Source organism: Pseudochaenichthys georgianus, unplaced genomic scaffold (assembly GCF_902827115.2).
Source record: "Pseudochaenichthys georgianus unplaced genomic scaffold, fPseGeo1.2 scaffold_1440_arrow_ctg1, whole genome shotgun sequence".
Lineage (NCBI taxonomy): Eukaryota > Metazoa > Chordata > Actinopteri > Perciformes > Channichthyidae > Pseudochaenichthys > Pseudochaenichthys georgianus.
In genome coordinates, this window is record NW_027262298.1 from 12,545 (window position 1) to 34,439 (window position 21,895).

A 21,895-nucleotide genomic window follows, 5' to 3' on the forward strand; every position below is an offset into this window, starting at 1 on the left:
GAAGAATCTTCCAACGCTTCTCTGCCCGTTGACTTTGAATGGGGATGACGTCACTTTGCCTTGCTTTTCGCCGAACTGCATTGTGGGGGAGCGAAACGAAGATTTCCAGGATTTCCAGGATTCAAAAGTTGAGCAATGTTCAGCTTTTGAAGCTGAGCTGGAAGCGTCAGCCAATCAAACACATGTATGCAAATCTGACAGTAGAAGCGCTAGCCAATCAAACCGCGTGTAAGCAGGGAGAACCAGACCGCAGTTCATTTCCTCATATTCCAAACGAGAAGTTACGGTAGCAAATCACCCGGTTCTTTACGACCAGAACTAGGCATGGAGGGAGGCGGCAGAGACAGTGGGGGAAACTGGTAGGGTTTCGCCTGTTTGGGGAGTTTATATATATATATATTGCTCGCATAAAATCCCCGGGGTTTTTTGCTTTGTATGTCGCAAAAAATCCCCAAGCTGTCAGACACGCCCAGCTCCAAGATGTTCAAGATTTTTGAAAAGCTGCTGTGTGGACGTACCATAAAGCTGCTGTGTGGACGTACCGTAAAGCTGCTGTGTGGACGTACCGTAAAGCTGCTGTGTGGACGTACCGTAAAGCTGCTGTGTGGACGTACCGTAAAGCTGCTGTGTGGACGTACCGTAAAGCTGCTGTGTGGACGTACCGTAAAGCTGCGGTGTGGACGTACCGTAAAGCTGCTGTGTGGACGTACCGTAAAGCTGCTGTGTGGACGTACCGTAAAGCTGCTGTGTGGACGTACCGTAAAGCTGCTGTGCGGACGTACCGTAAAGCTGCTGTGTGGACGTACCGTAAAGCTGCTGTGTGGACGTACCGTAAAGCTGCTGTGTGGACGTACCGTAAAGCTGCTGTGTGGACGTACCGTAAAGCTGCTGTGTGGACGTACCGTAAAGCTGCTGTGTGGACGTACCGTAAAGCTGCTGTGTGGACGTACCGTAAAGCTGCTGTGTGGACGTACCGTAAAGCTGCTGTGTGGACGTACCGTAAAGCTGCTGTGTGGACGTACCATAAAGCTGCTGTGTGGACGTACCATAAAGCTGCTGTGTGGACGTACCATAAAGCTGCTGTGTGGACGTACCGTAAAGCTGCTGTGTGGACGTACCGTAAAGCTGCTGTGTGGACGTACCGTAAAGCTGCTGTGTGGACGTACCGTAAAGCTGCTGTGTGGACGTACCGTGAAGCTGCTGTGTGGACGTACCGTAAAGCTGCTGTGTGGACGTACCGTAAAGCTGCGGTGTGGACGTACCGTAAAGCTGCTGTGTGGACGTACCGTGAGCGAAACAACCCGATCATTTCAACAACATCCTGTCATGAAAATGTGTTTCCAGACATCAGCCATATTTCGGTTTAGAGAGCGCCTCTTCTGCTTGTTAGGGTTTCCCTTCCTCTCGTGTGTGTTCCCTCCAGACGGAGTTTCGCTCCAACAACCCTGTGTTCTCTATTCTTCTCAGGTCCTTAGAAACCCTTGAGGACCTGACAGACTCCAACCTCCCAACGAGGGACGAGCCCCCTGAGACTCAGATCACTTAATCAAGGACTTCTCTCCGGACCCTGCTGGTCCATCAACTATTAATACAGACTCTGTGGAGGACAGCCTTCAGTAACCGGATCACACATCAGTGACGCTTCATAATAACCTGAATGCAACCGGTTGCCAGGCTGCTGTTGATAAGGACGCTGGATTTTGATTTCCAGCTTTCTAGTTTACGTACACCTAACTGATACCCAGGACACACACAAACCTCTCACTTGCCCCTCAGGGCTTCTGTGTTTCCATGACACCCCACGAACAAGATACACCTCACAGCGTTAACATAATGATTAAATAGAGACGTACCTGCAGCTATGGCCGTCTTCCCTTCGGAGGAAATGGTCGCTGACGTCACCGCGATCACGTATTTCACTCCTGAGTATATAATGAGCAGAGGTGGGAATTAACTAAGTACATTTGATCAAGTACTTAAGTAACATGTTTGAGATACTTGACTATTTCCATGTAATGCTGCTTTATACTTCTCATGCACTCCAAGTATAACAGCTTTCGCTACTTCTTCTCTACAAAGTGAAACTAGTGGACTAACTCTGTATGACATGAAGAAGAGAGGTGGGAGAAGTATTCAGATCATGTACTTGAGTAAAAGTAGAAGTACTCAGATATTGTACTTGAGTGAAAGTAGAAGTACTCAGATCTTGTACTTGAGTAAATTGTAGAAGTACTCAGATCTTGTACTTGAGTAAAAGTAGAAGTACTTAGATCTTGTACTTGAGTAAAAGTAGAAGTACTTAGATCTTGTACTTGAGTAAAAGTACAAGTACTCAGATGTTGTACTTGAGTAAAAGTATAAGTACTCAGATGTTGTACTTGAGTAAAAGTATAAGTACTCAGATCTTGCACTTGAGTAAAAGTATAAGTACTCAGATCTTGTACTTGAGTAAAAGTAGAAGTACTCAGATCTAGTACTTGAGTAAAAGTATAAGTATTCAGATCTTGCACTTGAGTAAAAGTATAAGTACTCAGATCTTGTACTTGAGTAAAAGTAGAAGTACTCAGATCTAGTACCTGAGTAAAAGTATAAGTATTCAGATCTAGCACTTGAGTAAAAGTAGAAGTACTCAGATATTGTACTTGAGTAAAAGTAGAAGTACTCAGATCTTGTACTTGAGTAAAAATAGAAGTACTCAGATCTTGTACTTGAGTAAAAGTAGAAGTACTCAGATCTAGTACTTGAGTAAAAGTAGAAGTAGTCAGATATTGTACTTGAGTAAAAGTAGAAGTACTCAGATCTTGTACTTGAGTAAAAGTAGAAGTACTCAGATCTTGTACTTGAGTAAAAGTAGAAGTACTCAGATCTAGTACTTAGTCAAAGTAGAAGTACTCAGATCTTGTACTTGAGAAAAAGTAGAAGTACTCAGATCATGTACTTGAGTAAAAGTAGAAGTACTCTGATCTTGTACTTGAGTAAAAGTAGAAGTACTCAGATCATGTACTTGAGTAAAAGTAGAAGTACTCAGATCTTGTACTTGAGTAAAAGTAGAAGTATTCAGATCATGTACTTGAGTAAAAGTAGAAGTACTCAGATCTTGTTCTTGAGTAAAAGTAGAAGTACCAGAGTGTAGGAATACTCTATTCCAGTAAAAGTCCTGCATTCAAAATGTTACTCAAATAAAAGTAGAAAAGTATTCTCATCAAAATATAGTTAAAGTAACAAAAGTAAAAGTAGTCATTGTGCAGATTGGTCCATTTCATTTTGACAGTAATGTATTGGTACTATCACTGAAGTAAAGTATCTGAATACTTCTTCCACTGCTGATTATGAGATGGTGCACCTTTGTCGTTGACTGGGTAATAGTAGAAGCTTCCGGGAGCGTTTTCCACGGCGAGCCGGTACCACAGCGGGAAGTGATCCATGGTGAACAGGTTGGCTTTATCAGCTGCCGTCAGAAACTTCCTGTCAGGGGGAGTTCAGAAAACATACACAAAGACACAATCAATAGTCCTGGTCTGGTAAGTGACAGAAGGATACAAGCATGTGGTGTGTCTAAGTAAATACGTAGCTCCAGTCTGAATTAAAATTAACTTCAAGGTCCTGTGACCGTGCTGTAGTTCCTTTATAGCCCAACATTAGCCACCTTTAGCTTAGCGGTGGTGACGTGAAGTCATGTGACCGTGCTGTAGTTCCTTTATAGCCCAACATTAGCCTCCTTTAGCTTAGCGGTGGAGACATGAAGTCATGTGACCGTGCTGTAGTTCCTTTATAGCCCAACATTAGCCACCTTTAGCTTAGCGGTGGTGACGTGAAGTCATGTGACCGTGCTGTAGTTCCTTTATAGCCCAACATTAGCCACCTTTAGCTTAGCGGTGGTTACGTGAAGTCATGTGACCGCGCTGTAGTTCCTTTATAGCCCAACATTAGCCGCCTTTAGCTTAGCGGTGGTGACGTGAAGTCATGTGACCGTGCTGTAGTTCCTTTATAGCCCAACATTAGCCACCTTTAGCTTAGCGGTGGTGACGTGAAGTCATGTGACCGTGCTGTAGTTCCTTTATAGCCCAACATTAGCCACCTTTAGCTTAGCGGTGGTGACGTGAAGTCATGTGACCGTGCTTTAGTTCCTTTATAGCCCAACATTAGCCACCTTTAGCTTAGCGGTGGTGACGTGAAGTCATGTGACCGTGCTGTAGTTCCTTTATAGCCCAACATTAGCCGCCTTTAGCTTAGCGGTGGTGACGTGAAGTCATGTGACCGTGCTGTAGTTCCTTTATAGCCCAACATTAGCCTCCTTTAGCTTAGCTGTGGTGACGTGAAGTCATGTGACCGTGCTGTAGTTCCTTTATAGCCCAACATTAGCCTCCTTTAGCTTAGCGGTGGTGACGTGAAGTCATGTGACCGTGCTGTAGTTCCTTTATAGCCCAACATTAGCCGCCTTTAGCTTAGCGGTGGTGACGTGAAGTCATGTGACCGTGCTGTAGTTCCTTTATAGCCCAACATTAGCCTCCTTTAGCTTAGCTGTGGTGACGTGAAGTCATGTGACCGTGCTGTAGTTCCTTATAGCCCAACATTAGCCACCTTTAGCTTAGCGGTGGTGACGTGAAGTCATGTGACCGTGCTGTAGTTCCTTTATAGCCCAACATTAGCCACCTTTAGCTTAGCGGAGGTGACGTGAAGTCATGTGACCGTGCTGTAGTTCCTTTATAGCCCAACATTAGCCACCTTTAGCTTAGCGGTGGTGACGTGAAGTCATGTGACCGTGCTGTAGTTCCTTTATAGCCCAACATTAGCCTCCTTTAGCTTAGCGGTGGAGACATGAAGTCATGTGACCGTGCTGTAGTTCCTTTATAGCCCAACATTAGCTTTTTACTTCAGAAACAATAAAGTGGTGTTAACATGTGGAGATTATCCTGCTGAACTAAACGTTGGACCAGGGAGATGCTGCCTTCAGGGTCCAACACCGAAACCTCTGAGTGAAAGTTAAATGGTACACCACAGTAAATGTCAGATATATTTTCTAACGGGTCTTACTTTGCCACCCTGCTCTCCACTCCGGCGTATCTTGTGAGCCTCAAAAGGCCGGAGCGAGTCCCGAGGAACGCCGTCTCCACGCCCGGCTCCACCCTGAAGATCACAGAGTTCAAAGGGGGAGTCAGGTACTCTTTAAAACAGTTAGTTATGGGTACTTTTTACTTAAGTACATTCTCGAAGCCCATACTTCTTTACTTTTACTTGAGTAAAGAACTTTAGTCAGTACTTCTACTTTTACCAAAGTATTTTTAAACACGAGTATCTGTACTTCTACTTGAGTAAAGGATGTGTGTACTTTTGCCCTCCCTGTTAATAAAATAAAGTCTCACTTGTCGTTGAGCATCAGAGCGTTCCAGTACGCTTCCATCGGCGCCGTCACCACCGCGTCGAACAGAACGTGCTGCAGCAACAACTCGTCACCTGCACAGGTAACACAACAGCAATATGATAAACATGTAACTCATGGGAAGGAGAGAAATGATTGCACTGAGAGTTTCGTACACTCCATATCCGGCTCGAGCCCCAGAAGGTACCGGATGGCCGCCTGAAGCTGAGAGAACTTCATGTAGCTCGGGTCGATGTCCGTCACACAGTACGTCCTGAGAGGAGAGGAATCATTACATATATTAAAGGTCTCCTATCACAGTGTCCAGATATATCCAGAGCCTGTCTCTGATTGGCTGAAACACCAAACAGATCATTGCAGCATTACCCATAATCCCCTCTGTTTCAGCCCTGTTTCCAAAGTGCTGATTCTCTGGCTGTTACTTTAGATGAAAATAAGGGGGGTGGGAGTTAGCTTGTTGCTGATTGGCTAATGGTTACTCAAGCCAAAACATCGTTATGACATCACAACATTTGTTTTGTACTTGATTTTGGTCAAATAATTGAAATTAAATTAATAATTGATTTCAACCAAGTTTTTTTCAGCTCGGATGTTTGACTATCGTGCGCATTCTCTTGTAGATGTTACAATATATTTAACAAGGTTTCTTTATGGTTATTTGGGGCTATTAGTTAAAATAATGCATTTATCAATTCTACAATAAATTGTAGATTATTTAAATGTGATAATGTCTGAAATTATAAATAGATTATTTTGATTTTGTAAGTAACGAATAAAAAAGGAAAATATTTGTAGACTACATTTGTTTTGTGATTAATTTGTTTAGACATCATTTTTATGCAGCACTAAAATATTAAAAGCTATATATAAAGCTTTAAAGAGGAGGGGGCGGAGCTCATGCGGGACCCGGCAGCTACCGTCTAAACTAAATGCTGCCGTGATGAAACTCCATATCATGGATCATCAAGGCTCTGAAACAGCATGGAGCTCAAAGGCTTTCTCTCTTGCCGGTTACACCACGAGGTGAGTTCCTTTCTACTTCCTGCTTCTTCACACACATGCTCTCCAGCACAGGTTAGCTCTGAGTGTTAGCATGCTAATGTAAACACCGACCACATTACGTCCAAAACAGTCGGGCATTGTTTCTGATGGCAACGTTTCTGATTGGCCCGTGGGTCCACATTTCAGATGTCACGTCATATCGGACGCAAATTTGGATCAGCTCCGTTGTTCCCCGTCTTTAGAGATGTGGGTACGGAGGAAAAGAGAGAGGGTTATTTCCTGACGCTCCGTGAGTTCCCCGACACACCGGGGACACACCGGGGACACACCGGGGACACACCGGGGACACATCGGGGACAGACCGGGGACACATGTTGATGTAGAAAAGACATCACAAAGTGCATTTCGCATGATAGGTCCCCTTTAAGTTAAAGCATGTAATAATTGATTTTAACCACGTTTGTGTCTATTAGTATCAGTATATATAAAAATAGTAAATAATGCATTTATTAACTTTTTTTAAGTTTATAGTTTCTATAATAAATGGTAGATTATTTAGATGTAATTAATTCTGAAATTATTAATGGAATATTTTGATTTTGTAAGTAACGAATAAAAAAGGAAAATATTTGTAGACTAAATTTGCTTTGTGATTAATTTGTTAAGACATCATTTTTATGCAGCGGAACATTTTTGAAAGCTATATATAAAGTTATATGGGTGGAATAAGTTAGGTAAGGGATAATGTGCAGCGAGCCGGTCATTACGCGTCGGGCTCCTGATCAGCCTGAAGGGTGTTCTTCATAATGACCGCGTCGCTGCACTTTATCCCGCTTAGTACACGGCCACATTCTCAACAAAGTAACGACATGACTCCCAATATTAACTGAAATGCTTTTTATAGATTTCGATTTTTTTTGTATTGATTTAAATTGACATGCATCCGCTAAGAAAAGTAGTCCGTTGTTACCGTTTGAACTACATAGCAACATCAGGAACGGCTTCGATAGCGTTTTTGAGGACCTCTTTGATTACAGATTTGAAAACATCGCTGCTTGCTTTAAAAGTAGCTCAATTCATTATGTCAAACCTTGGAAAGTATCTAGATATCCCCGCCCTAATGCCAAAGTAACTGCACACTGAATATGTGTCGCCGTTTGATGTCTATGTCTGGACCGCTGCGCAAAAAGGAGGGTTTCTGCCCCGTTACTTCTCCGCTGTTTTCTTGTCTTGTCGGCCAAACTGTATACAGTTCAATCGACCGGACTTCGGTCAATACGTCCTTGACAGCGACCTGTCTGTCACAATATATCCTTTATTTAACCAGGTAAAAGACTCATTGAGATTAAAATCTCTTTTCCAAGAGCGACCTGGCCAAGAGGGGCAGCATGTACGAAGTTACAACAGATACAACACAGACTTGACAGGCAGACAAATACAGCTGTAAAACACAAATAAAATGGCACTTTAGCCAGTCAATATGCGAAGTAAAAGAAACTATTAAAATCATTCAAAAACTGGCAACATTTAAAACGATTTCAGGATATACGAGCACTCACATCGACCAATGGTGTCGTGTTCTCTGTCCTCTAAGAGGGACCTGAATTCCCCCACAGTGACTACATCTGAGAGTTTCAGCTTCTTCTGTTCTTCTGTACTGGACTACCTATGTTGTAAATGTATTATCTTTTCAATTTCCACACGGCATCTATTGCAGTCTGTCCGTCCTGGGAGAGGGATCCCTCCTCTGCTGCTCTCCTGAGGTTTCTCCCATTTTCCCTTAAACTGGGTTTTCTTCGGAAGTTTTTCCTTGTACGATGTGAGGGTCTAAGGACAGAGGGTCTAAGGACAGAAGGTCTAAGGACAGAGGGTCTGAGGACAGAGGGTCTGAGGACAGAGGGTCTGAGGACAGAGGGTCTAAGGACAGAGGGTCTGAGGACAGAGGGTCTGAGGACAGAGGGTCTGAGGACAGAGGGTCTAAGGACAGAGGGTGTCGTATTGTCATACTGATATTCTGTACACACTGAAGACCACTGAGACAAATGTAACATTTGTGATATTGGGCTATAAATAAACATTGATTGATTGATTGATTAACAACGTGTCACGTGTTCTGAATTGACCAATCAGAATAGAGTATTCAACCAGTGGTTCCCAACGTGTGGGGCGACCACTGGTATGACAGCGAGAGACCAGAAGGAAAAATGGTTATTACAACAAAAAAAAAAGATTAAAAAAAAAAAAAAAATCATAATTTGAAAAATTATTGATTCGACAATAATATGATGCAGTACTATTACGTCCGGGTCTCTGTGTTTCATTAAAGCTCGGCTCTGTGTGTGTGTGTGTGTGTGTGTGTGTGTGTGTGTGGAACGAGCCATTTTGTGTGCGCGAGAGAGAGCGCACCGGTACCGGAGATCGTTGTTGTTAGCTTCTGGTGCTAGCGAGCTACGCTAACGGATATAAGGAGTTGTTTCAACAACATAGTGGAGGAGAGTCCTCTCCAGTCAGACTGAGAGGCTCCGTGAGCTAAAGGACTCTCTCAGTGTTATCTCAGTGGGTCTCAAACGCTTTGGTCACCATTAATGTAAACAATTATTTCCGAGGCACACATTTATATGATCATTATAGATATAAAAAAATAAGAGAATAAATGAAAAACAGGTATGAAATACTATATGACATTAAAACAAGAATAAAGTTTAAAAGGGTGATTTGTAAAATATCCATAAAGAAAAAGTAAATCTGTTTCTGTTTCATCTGGTGTTGAGAGAGGTATCCATAGATCTCTCATGTTGCTCTCAAAGTGCACCAGATTGATGCTTTAACTTCAATATTTAAAAGTCTTCCCGGGGGAGCATGCCCCCGGACCCCCCGATGTGAGGTCCACACACCACCTGTAAAAACAGCACTTTACCCCTGCTTACACCTATATGCCGCGAGCTGATTATCGAGCCTTCGTTGTAACAGTCACACTGTATCTGCGTGGGGATTGTTGCAGTAGAACATTCCTCTGTAGCGCCCGGGACATCAATGGGAAACCCTAAATGTCTGAGCACCCTCTATGAAACGTCAAGCAGCCCCACAGCACCCCCAAAAGAAGTCTCTGGCGCCGCCACTGAGCCTGACTATTTGTGTTGGGGTGGCCCGACTTTTTTTTTTACTGACTGACAGAAAGAGTTTGGGAACCACTAAACCATGTACCGTAATAAGTTAAATTAATGCATTTATAATTCAATGTACACAAAGTTTTGTTGATGTTTATTTTGGGCTTTCAGTGTTTCTTTGTTTTGAAAAACGAGTGGGGATGAAGTATTAATTGGTACTATCTCATTTAAGTAACATTTGGTTGGCAATTAATTTATTGGTGTCATGAAATCTTGTAATAGTGTAATGTAATTATACCCTCACTCATCCTGTTAAAAAAATACAATTATACAAAAGTTAAAATAATGCATTTATAGATTCTAGAATAAAATGTAGATATTATTATTAATTTTGTATTTATTTAGATTTGTTTTAATAATGCATTTAATAATAATTAAATAACGTCCTGTAGTAATCATGAGTTTCAGACGTACCACTCGGAGGCGATGCTGAGGTCGGGGGAGGTCAGGTCGTGCAGTCCTGCAGAGAAAAACACAAACAATACGTCAGTTATATTTTAATACTGACTTCCTTTAGAGGACATGTGATGTACATCCTCTGGGTAGGAAGTTATTTTTTAAATGCATGAAAGGAAAAGTCATGAATTTCATCCGGTTTCTACTCAGATTCAAAGGTTTAAACTTTATCGTCAAACATTTTTCCAACATGAGGTATGTCGTAAGACTGAGACTATTCATGTGTGTTTGTGATATTGGGCTATTTAAGATAAGATAAGAAGTACTTTATTGACCCCAACTTGGGAAATGTTGGTGTTGCAGCAGCATAAAAAGACAAGGCATTGCACAATAACAATTAAAAAGACTAGAAATAAACAAGAGAGTAGAAAATATACATGTTTAAACTATATAAACAATAGTTGATTGTTATTCACAAAATCTACCGCGTTGTTATTTGCCATTAAATAAGCTTTAGTGCCAGGCTACAAATGGGTAAAATAGCGTGTGTGTGTGTGTGTGTGTGTGTGTGTTTTCCTACCTTCCTCCACAGACACATTTCCAAAATACATCAGCTTCCCGTTACCTCCCGTCAGCACCATGGAGAAACTGCAGAGACAAAGAAACGTCTACATTTTAATTGTGAGAGAACGACGCCATCTAGTGGCGAAGTCACACATGTGCAAGTGAGTGTATGTACACAGATCTTATACTCGAGTAAAAGTAGAAGTACACAGATCTTGTACTCGAGTAAAAGTAGAAGTACTCAGGTCTTGTGCTTGAGTAAAAGTAGAAGTACTCAGATCTTGTACTCGAGTAAAAGTAGAAGTACACAGATCCTGTACTCGAGTAAAAGTAGAAGTACTCAGGTCTTGTACTCGAGTAAAAGTAGAAGTACACAGATCTTGTACTCGAGTAAAAGTAGAAGTACACAGATCTTGTACTCGAGTAAAAGTAGAAGTACACAGATCTTGTACTCGAGTAAAAGTAGAAGTACACAGATCTTGCACTCGAGTAAAAGTAGAAGTACACAGATCTTGTACTCGAGGAAAAGTAGAAGTACACAGATCTTGTACTCGAGGAAAAGTACTCAGATCTTGTGCTTGAGTAAAAGTAGAAGTACTCAGATCTTGTACTTGAGTAATAATAATAATAATTCCTTACATTTATTATAGTGCTTTTCCAGTGCTCAAAGCGCTTTACAGATACACATTACACATATTTTTATACATGCAATGGTCACTGTGGACAAGTAAAACTTACTCAGATCATGTACTCGAGTAAAAGTAGAAGTACTCAGATCATGTACTCGAGTAAAAGTAGAAGTACTCAGATATTGTACTTGAGTAAAAGTAGAAGTACTCCGATCTTGTTCTTGAGTAAAAGTAGAAGTACTCAGATCTTGTACTCGAGTAAAAGTAGAAGTACTCAGATCTTGTTCTTGAGTAAAAGTAGAAGTACTCAGGTCTTGTACTTGAGTAAAAGTAGAAGTACTCAGATCATGAACTCGAGTAAAAGTAGAAGTACTCAGATCTTGTTCTTGAGTAAAAGTAGAAGTACTCAGATCATGAACTCGAGTAAAAGTAGAAGTACTCAGATCTTGTACTCGAGTAAAAGTAGAAGTACTCAGATCTTGTACTCGAGTAAAAGTAGAAGTACTCAGATCTTGTACTCGAGTAAAAGTAGAAGTACTCAGATCATGTACTCGAGTAAGAGTAGAAGTACTCCGATCTTGTACTCGAGTAAAAGTAGAAGTACTCAGATCTTGTGCTTGAGTAAAAGTAGAAGTACACAGATCTTGTGCTTGAGTAAAAGTAGAAGGACTCAGATCTTGTACTTGAGTAAAGTAGAAGTACTCAGATCTTGTACTCGATTAAAAGTAGAAGTACTCAGGTCTTGTACTTGAGTAAAGTAGAAGTACTCAGATCTTGTACTTGAGTAAAGTAGAAGTACTCAGATCTTGTACTCGAGTAAAAGTAGAAGTACACAGGTCTTGTACTTGAGTAAAGTAGAAGTACTCAGATCTTGTATTTGAGTAAAAGTAGAAGTACTCAGATCTTGTACTTGAGTAAAAGTAGAAGTACTCAGATCTTGTACTTGAGTAAAAGTAGAAGTACTCAGATCTTGTTCTTGAGTAAAAGTAGAAGTACTCAGATCTTGTACTCGAGTAAAAGTAGAAGTACTCAGATCTTGTTCTTGAGTAAAAGTAGAAGTACTCAGATCTTGTACTCGAGTAAAAGTAGAAGTACTCAGATCTTGTGCTTGAGTAAAAATAGAAGTACTCAGATCTTGTGCTTAAGTAAAAGTAGAAGTACTCAGATCTTGTACTTGAGTAAAAGTAGAAGTACTCAGATCTTGTTCTTGAGTAAAAGTAGAAGTACCCAGATCTTGTGCTTAAGTAAAAGTAGAAGTACTCAGATATTGTACTTAAGAAAAGTGAGAAAAGGTTGTCTGATAGAAAGGTATAACTGTGACAATATTCTTATTATATCATATAATGAAACTGATATAGATTTTAAAATACATCCACAGCAGTTCATTGATCAGCTTCCTGCTGGTACTCCAAATATCTACTGTACATATGAGAAGTACCTGATATACAACCACACTTTGAAACATCCTTGAAATGAGCAGGTTCAGGTATCGATCATTAAACTCAACACAAGCTCCAACAGCAGATTCACCTGAAAGGAGTTTCATCGATGTTTGTGTAGAAGTAATCGTTGACGAGGTACAGAGGACGTTTCTGTTGGACGAGGAGGAAAGTATGATCATAATATAATACATATAACATAAGTATACAGCAGGATCTGCATCTGTCTTTTAGCATTTTATTAAAGTCATGATGCTAATGTTAGCCTCTGTTAGCTTCTCCCTCTGGTGTGTATTTTATTAAAGTCATGATGCTAATGTTAGCCTCTGTTAGCTTCTCCCTCTGGTGTGTATTTTATTAAAGTCATGATGCTAATGTTAGCCTCTGTTAGCTTCTCCCTCTGGTGTGTATTTTATTAAAGTCATGATGCTAATGTTAGCCTCTGTTAGCTTCTCCCTCTAGTGTGTATTTTATTAAAGTCATGATGCTAATGTTAGCCTCTGTTAGCTTCTCCCTCTGGTGTGATGTAAGAGACATTGTTTAAAACATAAATCAGTGGTGTTTATAATAACTGCTTCTCATCACATGAAGACCAATCAGGAAATAAGCAGAATCATTAACAAAGCATTACCGCCACCTATTGACCTGGAGGGGAACTGCAGGTGCGCTCATATCATTTAATAAACTATAAAGTCTAAATCAGGTCAAACTCAAGGCCCGGGGGCCAAATCTGGCCCGCGACTTCATTTTCTGTGGCCCCACAAGAGCTTGCAAAGAATATAATATGTGTACATGCTACTTTACAGAAGCACGTTGCCCATACACTACATGTCCCACAATGCATCTCAAATTTGACTTTTGGCAAAATATGCCTTTTTTTCTCATAAATAGATTTTGTTTTCAAAATGTTACTTTTTTTGTTTTTCCAGAATGTGGCTTTTCTTTTTAAATCATTTTGTGATATTCTCACTGAAGAGACTTGCAATTATTCGCCCTAGACTTCTGCTTTCAGATGTAGTTAATTATGAAGTTATTACCCTATCTGATAATAATCCAATGCAGAGGCAACTATGTAATATAACACATTATTTTATATATATTCAATATTTATATATGTCTTTTTATATAGTCTTAAAGTTACAACCGGCCCTTTGAGTGCAACCATAATGCTGATGTGGCCCGCGATGAAATTGAGTTTGACACCCCTGGTCTAAATGATGTATTAATGAGCGGCGATGGAATTTAACTATATTACTAATTAAATTCATAAATATACTGTCTTTGAATTAAGATAGAATCAGAATGAAAATACTTTATTCATCTCAGGGGGAAATTGTTAACGTGACGGTCGGTTACACAATTTAAGAATATAATAAAAAATAAAAGAGGTAAGGTAAAAATGTAGGTTAAAATTAAATAATAATAATAATAATAATAAATAAATATATATATAATTATAAATAAAACCCACCTCTTCAATCTTTGTTGTTGCATGGCTTGATTTTAATGTTACTTTAACTATATGTATTAGTTGTTCTTCTCTTTTCACTATCTCTGTAAAGCGACTTTGAGCTCCTGTAAAAGCGCTCACGAAATAAATTTATTATTATTAAGATAATAATATTTCCTTAATTAATTAGTAAATATCAATCAAAGAAATAAATGTAATAAAAATACATTTTTCTAAAAAGATAGAATGGTTATTTATACAAACAGGATATATTAAAGTAAAAGTATTTCATAAGAGATGAACTAGAATGAACTGTCTCCTAAAAGCAGAGAATTCTTTCCTCACCGCTTTGTCCACGGAGGCTCTGACGCTCAGCCGCATGCTGCCCGTCTCTCCTCTCACCATCGCCGTCCTCAGCTGCAGAACAAGGGGACACACAAAGTCAGATCTAAAATAACAAATAAGGGACATTTTGGGTACATTTCTTTTTTAAAAGTACAGATGAAGGGGAGGTGGTAATATCCAGAGAAAGAACTGAAACTTCTGAAATAGATTTTGTGAGTTCACAAGTCGTAACACTCACTAAAGTACTATTTATGTTTGTTTAAGAAACCACTTTGCAAAAAACAATTAATACTTTTTTATCTCAGAGAATATTTAACGTTTGCCCTGCCATTTATTTTCGTACGTTGCCGTCTGAGTCTCGTAAAAACACGCCGTTTCGCGACAGTGTTTTTCTGCAAATGCATATTTTGACATGTGCGAACAATTCCAACCAATTCATAATCTTTTTTATGAATTAACCCTTTTTAAGTTTATGTTTTTTCACGAGTTTTTTTATTGGAATTAATCTTCTTTAATCTACGAAAAAATATCCGAGTTTTTTCCTCGTGAATTTGTATTTTTTATCTCACTTTATCTCTCACATACTCCCCTTCCCTGAGCGCCTGGATATTTCTTTTTTCTGGCTTTAATATGCCGTCCCGTTCCCTCCTCTTACGGCCCTTACGACTTAAGGACACAGGCGGACCCCGACTGTTGCGTCTCGGCCATGTGTCGCACTGGAACCCACCGCAAAGACTTCAGCCGACGGCCAAGAAGCACGTACGAACTGCGCATGCGTGAGTGGCAATACCTCTCCTTACCAGCAGGCGGCGGTAGTGTGTATTCGTCATTCAAAAGAGGCAAAAACCGGAAGACAGACTGCGTGATAACCGAGAGAAGAAGAACAGACAAAGAGAAAGAAACAACGTTCCATGTCCCTCTACAGCGAGAAGCTCACGGGCTTTCCCGAACCTGCCGAGAGCTGGAGGAAAATGGAATCTCACATTCGCCTTCTTAATAGTTTCTTTGGGTCCCTCACTTCCGTTTCGCTTCTCATTCGCTAGCTGCACAGCCAATCAGAGGGATTTCTTTAGCCGACTGCCTTCGGCCGACTGCCAACCGATTTGACATGTGGAGACGGCGGGTTTTCGGCCGAAAAGGTGTCGGCCCGTCTGAAAAGACACGACGGTGCGGGGCACACCGATCTGAGTAGGGCGTGTCGACGCTCATCGTCGGCCTGACGCCCACCGACGGCCCCACTGGGCTTGGCGTGTCCGGCCTTCAGAGTAAAACACGACTACCTGAAGGGTTTCATTCCAACATAGTTATATATTTGTATTGTGCTGGTGTTCACCGTCTCCTCTGTGTCCTCCCACTCCACCTCGGACATGTCCACACTGTTGTAGTTGGGCTTCGGCTTCAGCTTCTTCCCGTCTTTATACTGCGGACAGAGACATTTATTACCGTCTTTAGGAAAACTATACACGTCAATAACCCTTCAGAAAATCAGCTTAAAATACTTTCTTAAATCAGAGGTCGTGTTTAACTCACCAGAGGTCGGAGGTCAGGGTGAGCCAGGATGTAGCCGTTGTTGGTGATGAGGAAGGCGTAGCCGTGAGGACCCAGCTGAGGAAGAGGAAGGATATAAGGATGCTCAGTAAATGTTAATGTCCTTGACCTTTATTGTGAAAGGGTCGGAAGCTAAATGAATGGTGCAAGCTTTTATTGTGAAATGAAAGTAAGCAGTACGTTCTATTGTGAGATGGAAGAAAGTTAAAGACATGTTTTAAGCTTTTATTATGAAATGGACGGTTTCCTAAGGAACGCTTTATTGTGAAATGGACGTAACAAAAGGCATGTTTTCAGCTTTTATTTTGAAATAGAGGTGATTCTGTCGGCTTTTATTGTGAAAAGTGATCCCTAGGTGTGGATAACAACAGGAAGCGGAGTAAGAAGTGATCTCACCATGTATCTGGGGGCGAGCCTCATCACCTCCATCAGAGGGATGTCTGTGCCGACCACGCCCAGCAGGATGCCGTGAGACAGCTGCACACACAACAACAACAACAACACACTCTTTATTTACTGTGCTATCAGATGTGTGTTAGATAAACCTGTAGGAGAATCCTGAGTGTCCTCCTTCAACCTGAGAGCAGCATGCTAACTAAGGTGTCCCAACTGCAGCTGTGAACATGACAGGATGTGTGATGACCTGGAAGAGCATCAGGACTGCTTGAGGCAGATGATAGCTCTGTGATTAACATGATGACTCAGCCTCTGTGGAGAGAGACATCAAGCATGCTCATTTAAAAAAAATGATTTGGAGAAAAAGTCAGAATTTTGCGATTTTTTTTTAAAAAGTCTGAATTTTGCATTTTCTTTATAGAAAAATACAGATTTTTGAGAAAAAGTCCGAATTTTTAGAATTTGGAGAAAAAGTCAGGATTTTAAGAGACAATTCAGAGTTTTTTTTAAAACCTCAGAATCTAAAAAAAAAAGTCAGCATTTTGAAAGAAAGTCAGAGTATAAAAAAAGTCCACATTTTGAGATTTTTTTAAAAAGACAGAATTTTGCATTTTTTATAGAAAAATACAGATTTTTGAGAAAAAGTCCGAATTTTTAGAATTTGGAGAAAAAGTCAGGATTTTAAGAGACAATTCAGAGTTTTTTTTAAAACCTCAGAATCTAAAAAAAAAAGTCAGCATTTTGAAAGAAAGTCAGAGTATAAAAAAAGTCCACATTTTGAGATTTTTTTAAAAAGACAGAATTTTGCATTTTTTATAGAAAAATACAGATTTTTGAGAAAAAGTCCGAATCTTTAGATTTTTGAAAAGTTCAGATTTTTGAGAAAAAGTCAGAATTAAAAAAAAGGGAAAAAAGAAAGAAAGTCAGAATTTTGAGATTTTTTGAAAAAGTCAGAATTTTGAGAAAAATTCAACAAATTCTCTTTTTTTGTTTTGACTTCCATTCTTGAGAGGATAATAATTACATGGATCCTGATATTGAAGCTCAGCCGGTGACGAGTGAGAGTTTTTTAACAAAACCCAAAAGGCCCCAAACAAACATTAATTTACTGTTCACGCTTCATACAGTATTATATTTGTCTATGTATAATATAATACAATTATTTATAATATGATATAATTGTTTATATATAAATTGAAAGTCAATCATATTTTTCTTTATCAATTTTATTTAAGTTTGTAAAGTATCATAATTCTCTTGTTTCATAATTATTATTATGTTTTGTATTATTGTTTTTCAAAATAAATCAAATCAAATCAAAATATCTTTCTTATATATTATATATATATATATATATATTTTTTCCAAATATTCCACGAATGAATGTGTTGTTTTGCACCCGTTCCGATCTTTGTTTTCTGTTAGATGAGTTCATAATGACTGGGTAAACCTTCTGGATAAAAGCCTCTTGCTTTTCTCATTTACCTTAAGTGTGCAGTTTTTAAAAGTTTAAATGATCATTATCAGAAGGATAAAAAAGAGCTTCCACGGACCGTTTCCTTCTTCTTGCTGAAGACGGGCATGGCCACAGACGTCATCATCAGCAGACTCTGAGCTTTAGTGGTGAACAGCTGAGAGACAAAACAACGCACAGTGAATAAACAAAACAATAAAACACATAAATAATTACATTTAAATGGTGGAAGCAGTGGAAAGAACTGATGCCTTTTTCATCAGATGTTAAAAGTCTCTATTTTCCTTTGAATATTCCTATTTTTTAATGTGATCTTTGTAAAACATGATTGTTTCTACTGTTAACTTATTTATAATATCTTGCACTTCGTCTCCTCCTCTCGTTGTCTCTTTGCGGCTGTACCGCTGCACACGGCCCCGTATTGGGACTAGCTAAGAGTTCTCTTACTTTAATATAATGCTGTGTTTATTGTGACAGTCTGTGCAGCTTTAAAGAGTGCAGCTCTAAGGCCAAACACCAGGGGGCGATGTAGGACAACTGCGGTTCTTTGTACATTAAAAACACCCTTATGGTAAAAGTACAGCAACAAAAGTGTAGAGAGGATTATTGTCTGTATTTACCTCTGTCTTTGGGCAACGTCTACATTTACACTAAAAATAACGTTTTGTCTTACCTGATATTGACCGTTTACATGAATAGGACATATTCTACGTACTTTAAAGAGTCCTCTCCTGCTGATGTTCAGGTGTATATCAGTATGTAGAGTCTCTACTTTAAAGAGTCCTCTCCTGCTGATGTTCAGGTGTATATTAGTATGTAGTGTCTCTACTTTAAAGAGTCCTCTCCTGCTGATGTTCAGGTGTATATCAGTATGTAGTGTCTCTACTTTAAAGAGTCCTCTCCTGCTGATGTTCAGGTGTATATCAGTATGTAGTGTCTCTACTTTAAAGAGTCCTCTCCTGCTGATGTTCAGGTGTATATCAGTATGTAGAGTCTCTACTTTAAAGAGTCCTCTCCTGCTGATGTTCAGGTGTATATCAGTATGTAGTGTCTCTACTTTAAAGAGTCCTCTCCTGCTGATGTTCAGGTGTATATCAGTATGTAGTGTCTCTACTTTAAAGAGTCCTCTCCTGCTGATGTTCAGGTGTATATCAGTATGTAGAGTCTCTACTTTAAAGAGTCCTCTCCTGCTGATGTTCAGGTGTATATCAGTATGTAGTGTCTCTACTTTAAAGAGTCCTCTCCTGCTGATGTTCAGGTGTATATCAGTATGTAGAGTCTCTACTTTAAAGAGTCCTCTCCTGCTGATGTTCAGGTGTATATCAGTATCTAGTGTCTCTACTTTAAAGAGTCCTCTCCTGCTGATGTTCAGGTGTATATCAGTATGTAGTGTCTCTACTTTAAAGAGTCCTCTCCTGCTGATGTTCAGGTGTATATCAGTATGTAGTGTCTCTACATGTCTCCATGCTTTAATGTTCAAAAAGCTCTTTATTTTTCTCATACTGCCTGTGCTGCAACACCTCTTTTCACCCTCTGTCTGAAACCAGAGCCCAGTCTGCTCTAATTGGTTGGCTGGCTGGCTCTGTTGTGATTGGTTAAAACCGTCCTGTTCTACATGTTGAATCTAAAACTACAACTTCTTCTTCTACGTCTTTTTTTACCTCCATGGTGTTGGGAAGCTGCCGGAGAGATGGAGGCCAAGAGGATCATGGGAAAATGATCGGAAACACAGGGAGGAAGCAGAAAGATGAAGATGAAGTGACGATGATGATGAGGATGATGATGATGATGAATGTACAGTATGTGGAGATAAAGGCATGGATGAATTATGGGACAGAAGGCCATAGGTTTCTTTCTCTTTGCAGTCTTTTTGTAGTGCTTTCTTTTTTGTTCTGCTATTTTTGTAGCCCTTTCGTCCTTTTCTAGTATTTTTGTAGTCCTTTCTTCATTTTTTAGTATTTTTGTAGTCTTTTCTTTCTTTTCTAGTCTTTTTGTAGTCCTTTCTTCATTTTTTAGTATTTTTGTAGTCCTTTCTTCCTTTTCTAGTCTTTTTGTAGTCCTTTCTTCCTTTTCTAGTCTTTTTGTAGTCCTTTCTTCCTTTTCTAGTCTTTTTGCAGTCCTTTCTTCCTTTTCTTGTCTTTTTGTAGTCCTTTCTTCATTTTCTAGTCTTTTTGTAGTCCTTTCTTCCTTTTCTAGTCTTTTTGTAGTGCTTTCTTCCTTTTCTTGTCTTTTTGTAGTCCTTTCTTCCTTTTCTAGTCTTTTTGTAGTGCTTTCTTCATTTTCTTGTCTTTTTGTAGTCCTTTCTTCCTTTTCTAGTCTTTTTGTAGTCCTTTCTTCCTTTTCTAGTCTTTTTGTAGTCCTTTCTTCCTTTTATAGTCTTTTTGTAGTCTTTTCTTCATTTTCTAGTCTTTTTGTAGTCCTTTCTTCCTTTTCTAGTCTTTTTGTAGTGCTTTCTTCCTTTTCTAGTCTTTTTGTAGTAATTTCTTCCTTTTATAGTCTTTTTGTAGTCTTTTCAGTCTTTTTGTAGTCCTTTCAGTCTTTTTGTAGTCCTTTCAGTCTTTTTGTAGTCCTTCTTCCTTTTCTTTTCTTTTTGTAGTAATTTTTTCATTTACTAGTCTTTTTTAGTCCTTTATTCATGTACTAGTCTTTTTGTAGTCCTTTCTTCCTTTTCTAGTCTTTGTGTAGTCCTTTCTTCCTTTTCTAGTCTTTTTGTAGTGCTTTCTTCATTTTCTTGTCTTTTTGTAGTATTTTCTTCCTTTTCTAGTCTTTTTGCAGTCCTTTCTTCCTTTTCTAGTCTTTTGTAGTCTTTTATTCATTTACTAGTCTTTTTGTAGTCCTTTCTTCCTTTTCTAGTCTTTTTGTAGTGCTTTCTTCCTTTTCATACTTTTTGTAGTCTTTCTTCCTTTTGTTGTCTTTTTGTAGTCCTTTCTTCCTTTTCTAGTCTTTTGTAGTCCTTCCTTCCTTTTCTTTTTGTAGTCCTTTCTTCCTTTTGTTGTCTTTTGTAGTCCTTTATTCCTTTTCTAGTCTTTTTGTAGTCTTTTATTCATTTACTAGTCTCTTTGTGGTCCTTTATTCCTTTTCTAGTCTTTTTGTAGTCCTTTCTTCCTTTTCTAGTCTTTGTGTAGTCCTTTCTTCCTTTTCTAGTCTTTTTCTAGTCCTTTCTTCCTTTTGTTGTCTTTTTCTAGTTCTTTCTTCCTTTTCTAGTCTTTTTCTAGTCCTTCCTTCCTTTTCTAGTCTTTTTGTAGTCCTTTCTTCATTTTCTTGTCTTTTTGTAGTCCTTTCTTCATTTTCTAGTGTTTTTGTAGTCCTTTCTTTCTTTTCTAGCCTTATTTTAGTCCTATTTTCCAGTGTTGCAGTGTTTTTGTTGTCATTTTTCTCATTTTTACAGCCTTGTTTGTAGTCTTTGTCATCTTCTTTTGTTGTCTTTTGAAAAATGCTGTGGTATTTAGTTTCTTTGCTGACTTTTAAAATGTCGCTGTAGTCTTTTTGTGCTCATATTGCATCCGGCTCTATTTTATTTTTCTATTTGTAGTGTTTTGATCGTTGTTTTTGTGTCTTTGTTTCCCAGTCTTTTTGTTGCTTTGCTGTTTACATACATCTTCGTATGTTAATCTTGGTAGTCTGTTTTGGTCTTTTTTTCAGCTGTTTTTTGGCCATTTTGTCTGTTTTTGTAGTCGTTTGTGTCTCTTTTGCCTTTCTTTGTATTTTGTTTCATGAGCATTTGTGCCTGTGCCTCATCCAGAAATCCATCCATGCTAAACGGAGTAGTACAGCCAAAATGAAAATGCAGAAATGATTTTAAGATGCTTAAATCATGAATCAGATGTTTGAAATAACGACGAGCTGCTCGGAGCTCTCCGATAGGCCGGCTGCTCTCACCACAGAGTCCATGTAGGCCTCGGTCCAGATGATGTCATGGTCGTGGTTGATGACCATTGGTCGGCTGAGGACGTGTAGATACTCCATCACGTTCTCCTGCACGTCCGCCAGCGTGGAGATGTGTGTGTAGTAACCTGAGACACACACACACTTTACCTTATACATACAAGAGGTTTTTATGCTGTAATTGACCCATGTGGAGCACATTTTGAACTACTTTTTTATT

At 39.3% G+C, this 21,895-nt stretch overlaps 1 protein-coding gene across 1 annotated transcript; it reads right to left on the reverse strand.

Annotated features, from left to right (window-relative positions):
- Window positions 1-1,761: 1,761 nt before the first annotated feature.
- Window positions 1,762-21,803, reverse strand: LOC117441058 (voltage-dependent calcium channel subunit alpha-2/delta-4-like; the record flags this gene model as incomplete). The annotated part of the gene is made up of 15 exons (XM_034077256.1): window positions 1,762-1,781; window positions 1,854-1,922; window positions 3,344-3,465; window positions 5,035-5,127; window positions 5,364-5,454; window positions 5,536-5,633; window positions 9,964-10,009; window positions 10,526-10,593; window positions 12,669-12,730; window positions 14,373-14,444; window positions 15,706-15,792; window positions 15,903-15,977; window positions 16,317-16,397; window positions 17,870-17,947; window positions 21,670-21,803. Coding segments are annotated over 15 exons (1,196 nt in total), but the record flags the coding sequence as incomplete, so codon positions are not given.
- Window positions 21,804-21,895: the final 92 nt, after the last annotated feature.